At 46.5% G+C, this 7,200-nt stretch overlaps 1 protein-coding gene across 1 annotated transcript in view; it reads right to left on the reverse strand.

The window, feature by feature from the left end:
* TEP1 (telomerase associated protein 1) overlaps window positions 1-7,200 on the reverse strand; it is a 33,538-nt gene that overhangs the window by 17,202 nt on the left and 9,136 nt on the right. The window contains exons 7-10 of the mRNA XM_029285905.1: window positions 6,617-6,835; window positions 2,918-3,081; window positions 2,008-2,124; window positions 28-135 (exon numbers count right to left, since the gene is read on the reverse strand). Of these exons, the coding sequence (XP_029141738.1) occupies window positions 28-135; window positions 2,008-2,124; window positions 2,918-3,081; window positions 6,617-6,835 (608 nt within the window). The remainder of the gene's footprint in view (window positions 1-27; window positions 136-2,007; window positions 2,125-2,917; window positions 3,082-6,616; window positions 6,836-7,200) is intronic.

The raw sequence follows: 7,200 nt of genomic DNA on the forward strand, positions 1-7,200 counted from the left end.
TTTGAAAATATTCCACCTTTGGCTTACCTCAGTTGTAATACCACAGACTGGGCTTTGGTGCCCCAGGAATTTCTGGATACACTCGCTATTTGTAGAATCCCAGAGACAAACGGTACCATCATTGGAGCCGGATAGCTGTTGCCAAAGGGACAAGGGTCAGAGAGAGGAGTTATATATGCAGAGAGAGAGAAAAAACTTTAGAACTATAAAGGTAAAGGCAAAGGTTTCTCCTGTTCAGTCATGTCTGATTCTAGGGGGGCGGTTCTCATCTCAGTTTTCTAGCCAAGGGAGCCAGCCTTGTCCAAAGACATCTCCATGGTCATGTGGCCAGCATGACGATATGCTGAGGGGCAAGGAATGCTGTTACCTTCCCACTGAAGTGGTACCTATTTATCTACTCGCATTAGCATGCTTTTGAACTGCTCGGTTGGCAGGAGCTGAGGCAAGTAACGGAAGCTCACCCCATCATGCGGTACTTGAGTCTCAAACTGCCAACATTGTCTTAACTGATAGGCCACCAGACTGAAAACTGAACAAATGGATGGTTCATCAAACAAATCAATCAAGATTTCTCATTTGAGACACAAGGAACCGGGCTCCAATGATCCTACTTTTGACACATTATGAGGGGAGCCAGCTCTCTGGAGAAAGCTGTGTGGCCATTGAGAGTGGCTTGAAGGCACATAATCAATCAATCAATCAATCAATCAATCAGTCAGTCAGTCAGTCAGTCAGTCAGTCAAAAGTTATGTTATTGCCCACATGAGGATTATCCAGTCTTTGTCATCCTTTGAAAGCATGTAGATGCTCAAAGGAAATAGAAGCCACAGGGTTTACCTTATCACAAAATGGCTCCCAGAACTGATAGGTGGGTAGGGGCTACTGCAAGGAACCCATAATTGGTTGTAACAAGTGCCCAAATACTTTTCACATGACCATGGGGGCGCTGCAGTGGCCATAACTTCGGGTACAGCAAGTCCCTTTGTTCAGCACTGGCCTAGCTTCAAATAGTTGCTGAATGAACAGTCGCAAGTCAAGAACTAACTGTGAGTGACTAGAAGGAAAACTTTTCTACTGTTCTCTCTTTAAGCCTGTAGGAGAGTCAACTTTATTTTTACTTAGATGATTGCACCTTGGTCCTTTTTCCTGAAAAAGGAGATGCAGTTCTGCTATATAAGCAACTACCCACATCTTCTTGGGTCTGAAAATGTGTCCTAATTTCTTTCCTTCTTCAGCCTTGCATATTTCCATTGTCCTCTGTTTTACTTTCACCTGTCTGCTGGCCTTATGGCCATAATAAAAATTTGATGGGTCTTGAATAATGATAACATCTAACACTTAAATGCTCCACAATTAATGCAACAACTGTCTAGGCCAAGGGTAGGCAACCTTGGCCCTTTTATGACTCGTGGACTTCAACTCCCAGAATTCCTGAGCCAGCCATGCTGAGGGGAAAGGGAGAGTTTCCAAGCTGAGCCATGCTGGCTCAGGAATTCTGGGAGTTGAAGTCCATGAGTCATAAAAGGGCCAAGGTTGCCTACCCCTGGTCTAGACAAATCCAGCCACCCAGCAGACATCAACGGTAAGAAAGTGCTGCCTCTTTGATTGACTCAGAGGAATGTTCCCACCTGTCACACGTTTTATTTTTTCAGATTTATTTCTATTTTTAGAAACAACTCAAGGCTAGGAACATACCTAATACTCCTTCCTCTTCTTATTTTCCCCCACAGCAACAACCCTGTGAGGTGAACGGGACTGAGAGAGAGAGTGATGGGCCCAAATTCACTCCGTCAGCTTTTATGGCTAAAGCGGGACTAGAACTCACAGTCTCCTGGTTTCTCGATTGGCCCTCTTTTCCTACTGATTCACAATAGTGGCCTCGCAAATGCTACTTCAGTGGCCACTAAGTGGTGGGCCATCCCTTTGACAATGACAGAAACTAACCCAGCCCCATCTCTGCCTGGGGGACTCTCCTCCCCAGAAGCCTGGGCATTTCTCCAAACTCACCAACATGGTGCCAATCCAAGCACAGCTGGAAATCCAGTCCTGGTGACAGAAAAGCAGGGCGCGCAAGAGGGAGGGAGTCTTCTGAAGAGGGTCCCTTACATCCCACAGAAACAAGGCCTGAGATTGGGAGGAGATGCATTCAGTGCAAAGGAAAGAACTGCAGCAGTTTTTTGCCCTATTCCAGTGGTTCTCAACCTTTTTAATGCCGCGACCCCAACTGGGCGTAAGTCGAGGACTAAACCGGTCGTACGTCGAGGACTAAACCGGTCGTAAGTCGAGGACTAAACCGGCCGTAAGTCGAGGACTACCCAACCGGTCGTAAGTCGAGGACTTTCCCTGCCCGGGAGCGCCGCGCATGCGTGGTTCCGCCCCCTGCGCCGGCCGAGGCGTAGCTGGCAAGCGGCAGAGACGGAGCAGGCCGACCACCAGCTGGCCCAGCCCAAGGGAGGTAAGGCACCCGCCGGAAAAGGGGGAAAAATGGCGGACAAAAAAATGGCGGACAAAAAAAATGGCGGACAGCCTTGCTTGGCGACCCCCATGAAATGGTCGATCGACCCCAAATGGGGTCCCGACCCACAGGCTGAGAACCACTGCCCTATTCTTTCCTTCTTTCTACTTTCTTAGGCACCCATTTTTTCACAGGTCAGAAAGATTCATTATGTACGCTACAAAGGATAGCGGGCAGGTGTCCAGATGAGCAATCCACTCCAGCAGACATTTGTTAGGAAAAAGAGCCTCCACCATCCCAATGCACAACTGATGAATGGACCAATATTCTTGTTCTGGAGTATCGGGGGGGGGGGCAGGTTGGGTGTGACAGGGAAGCTGTACCCCAGAAACTCATCCCACTTCCTTTGGGACATGATAAAAGTTCTTCTGCCCTTGGGGGATGGTCATCTGACAGCCTTACCCGGTCTTTGCTTCCAGTAGCAAGATAGTTGCCGTCAAGGCTGAAGGCGCAACAGGTCACCCCAGAAGTGTGACCACGGAGGATGGAGAGTGGTGAGATGCCGGCGTCCAAAGCAGGGCCTGGTTTCAGTGTTTCTGAAAGCCACAGCCCAACGGTGAAATCCTCTGGAAAAATATATGTATAAATATGAATATGAATATGAATGTGAATATAAATATAAATATGAATATGTATATATGAAAGTAAAAGTGAAGAGAAATCAAAAGGTTTGAGACTTAACGAGGTTAAAGCAATATATGTCTTTTGGTAGTTTCACAAAATATGTGGCCCTCTGAATTCCTTCAACATCGCCTTGCTCTAGCGGCTAGCCCAACAACCATCTGGATAGTGATATTTTAAACCAGATGATTGATGATAGATAGATAGATAGATAGATAGATAGATAGATAGATAGATGGATGGATGGATGGATGGATGGATGGATGGATGGATGGACGGACGGACGGACGGACGGACGGACGGACGGACGGACGGACGGACGGACAGATATAGACACAGATGATAGATAGATAGATAGATAGATAGATAGATAGATAGATAGATAGATAGATAGATAGATAGATAGATAGATAGATAGATAGATAGATAGATAGATAACCTTTATTGTCATTTTTTACTGTGGGCACAATGGCACACGTTAAAAATGAAATTTAGTTGCTTGCTCTCAAAGTGTACACATACATAACACACATTTAAACATACTATACTGTATACAACATATGTATAGACCTATACCCTTACATATACGTAACATATAAATATTAATCACTGTCCATCTTGAATACATAACGGAAGGAGGAAGCTTTATAGAGTTCACAAGGTCAATACTGTATGGAACAAAACCGTGACTAAATCTGGATGTTCTGCTTTGGATACCACGAAGCCTTAAATATAAATATGGGGTTACATATAAACCCATTCTCTTCCTTTCTCCCCAGGTGGTATTGTCCTTACAAGCACTGCCTCTTTATTGCAAACCTGGGTTGCAAAAACTCAACAAATAAAGGGGGAGGTAATTAAACCTAAGCATTCTGAACACACCCAGAGACATCTTTTGCACACATTTCATTCCAGATTCCGTAGCTCATTTCTGCTCCTGAAAAGAGCCTGTCTAGCATTAAGAGGATCAAGCAAACCAACAGACTACCAGGAACATCAAAGCTGGGATCTTAAAGAGTAATCCAGGTGCCATCTAAGCCAAAAAATAAACCCGCCCGTAAACAACACACCCTCCACATAATTTTAGCCATACACTTCTTCAGTAAAACCTCTGGAAAGTAGGGTTTATGTTACCTATAGAGCCAGGTTCTTCCTTTCTCCTGTTATCACAGATATGTAGGTAAATGAGACAATATCTGCATTCACCAAAAGAAGACAAGGGAAATCTCTTTCAAGTCAAGTTCGGCTCCGAAGTGACTTCCTAGAGCAGTGGTGGCGAACCTATGGCATGCTTGCCAGAGGCGGCACACAGAGCCCTCTGTGGGCACGCTCGCCATGCCCCGGAAATGGCAACCGTCCCTCTTCAACCAGCCGCCCACTAACTCACTGAGGTCCCACATGGCTGGATGCATCCAGCACCCATGCGCTCGCTGGCCTCTGTGTCCAGGGGCCGATGGTGTCAGGCGGCCTCACCTGCCTCACCTTGCCCTGTGACAATGGCACCCCTGCCCTGCCTCGCCTCACCTTGCCTCGCCTCACCCTGCAGGACGAGCCTCCTGCCCACCGCCCCACCTGCCAGAGACCCCCTGGATCTCCCCCAACCCTGCCTGGCCCCCACAGGTGTCCCTCCCCACGAGCAACATTGAGGTGATCACACCCACCCAATCTGCCATGACCACAACCACGCCCACCCAGTGCGCCACGCCCGCCCAGCACCCGGCGATAAATAAGTGGGTTTTGGGTTGCAGTTTGGGCACTCGGTCTCTAAAAGGTTGGCCATCACTGGACTAGAGTTTCCTTGGGAACAAAGTGGAGGGGGAGAGATCCTCTATGCGCTCTAAGCTTGGCTGTTTTCTTGCACTTGTTTCATTACCCAAAGTAGGTTAACATCATCAATGATAGACTGATGGAAGTGATTTGCCACCCGTGGCATAGATTTTGGCTTCTCAAGTCTGGTCTAAAAACCTGGGATTCAACCCAAAATTTCTGTGGCTAAGCAAGAGAGTTGCTAAGTGTGTTTTGCCCCATTTTACGACCTTTCTTGCCACAGTTGTTAAGTGAATCGCTGCAGTTGTTAAGCTAGTAACAGGGTGGTTAAGTGAATCTGGCTTCCCCCACTGAATCTGCTTGTCAGAAGGTTGCAAAAGGTGACTACATGATCCCAGGACACTGTCATAAATATGAGTCAGTTGCCAAATGTCTGAATTTCGATCACATGACCACAGGGATGTTGCAATGGCTGTAAATGTGCAAAATGGCCATAAATCACTTTTTTCAGTGCCGCTGTAACTTTGAATAACAACAACAACAACAACAACAATAATAATAAAGTTGGAAGGGACCTTGGAGGTCATTTAGTCCAACCCCCTGCTCAAGCAGGAGATGCTATACCATTTCAGACAAATGGTTGTCTAGTCTCTTCTGAAAAACTTCCAGTGTTGGAGCATTCACCACTTCTGGAGGCAGGTTGTTCCACTGGTTAATTGTTCTAACTGTCAGGAAGTTTCTCCTTAGTTCTAGGTTGCTTCTCTCCTTGGTTAGTTTCCATCCATTGCTTCTTGTCCTGCCTTCAGGGGCTTTGGAGAATAGCTTGACTCCCTCTTCTTTGGGGCAGCCCCTGAGATATTGGAACACTGCTATCATGTCCCCCCTCGTCCTTCTCTTCCTTAAACTAGACATACCCAATTCCAGCAGCCTTTCCTTATATGTTTTAGCCTCCAGTCCCCTAATCATCTTTGTTGCTCTTCTCTGTACTCTTTCTAGAGTCTCAACATCTTTTTTACATCGTGGTGACCAAAACTGGATGCAGTGTTCCAAGTGTGGCCTTACCAAGGCATTGTAAAGTGGTATTAATACTTCACGTGATCTTGATTCTATCCCTGTTAATGCAGCCTAGCACTGTGTTGGCCTTTTTGGCAGCTGCAACACACTGCTGGCTCAAATTTAAGTGATTGTCCACTAGGACTCCGAGGTCCCTCTCACAGTTACTACCATTGACCAAGGTAATATTCACTAAAGGAATGGTTATAAATTGAGAACTACTTGTAGCCTACCATCCAGGTTCTAACCAAGCTGGACCATACTTAGTTGTCAAGCCTAGACAATATTAGGCAGGTACTGCTACCTGCAATAGCAATCGCATTTAGACTTATATACCGCTTTACAGTGCTTTACAGCCCTCTCTAAGCGGTTTTACAGAGTCAGCACATTGCCCCCAACAATCTGGGTCCTCATTTTACCAACCTCGGAAGGATGGAAGGCTGAGTCAGCCTTGAGCCAGGTCAGAATCGAACTGCCGAACTGCTGGCAGCCGGCAGTCAGCAGAAGTAGCCTGCAATATAGCATTCTAACCACTGCGCCACCATGATTCAGTCTCATTGAATCCTCCCAGGAGAGCTTCCCTTCCTTTGCTCAATTGTTTCTGGTTCTTGAGGTCTTCAAAGCAACCTGACTGGTCGAGGCCATCCCCCCTGGACTCACCTGAGACAGAAGCCACCAGTTTCTCAGACACCGCAAGGCCCATCACCGCTTTCTCATGAGCCTTGAACTGATGGCAGCAGTCAGAGCTACTCTCAAAGGTCTTCCAGACACAAAGGGACCCATCGCCGAGGCCCACCACCAAAAATACATGGTGTAACCAGGCCAGGCTACAAACAGCCTCATCGCTTCCTTGTAAATGAATCCGGCTTGTCTGAAAGCCTACAAGAATAAGAGAACATGCATGGATGAAAAAGATATCTAAGGTTTCACACTCTAATAATACTTTTCATACTTGAGGCCAATTTAGACTCAATCTGCAACATGGGTCCTATTCTATGCAGTCTTTCCTGATTTATTTTTTCCCTTTAAAAAGTACATACATGACTGATTAGAGATCTGGTACCTTTAACAGGTGAGCAGATAATAAAGACACTCAGTAAAAACAATCACAGCATGGAGAGATAACACACAGCTCACAGCAGCTAGCAGGAAGGCAGGAAGGCAGGCAGGCAGGAAAGGAGGAAGGAAGGAAGGAAAGAAGGAAGGAAAGAAGGAAGGAAGGAAGGAAGGAAGGAAGGAAGGAA

The sequence above is a fragment of the Protobothrops mucrosquamatus genome, unplaced genomic scaffold, assembly GCF_001527695.2.
Source record: "Protobothrops mucrosquamatus isolate PMUCROS unplaced genomic scaffold, P.Mucros_1.0 scaffold2453, whole genome shotgun sequence".
In the NCBI taxonomy this organism is placed as follows: domain Eukaryota; kingdom Metazoa; phylum Chordata; class Lepidosauria; order Squamata; family Viperidae; genus Protobothrops; species Protobothrops mucrosquamatus.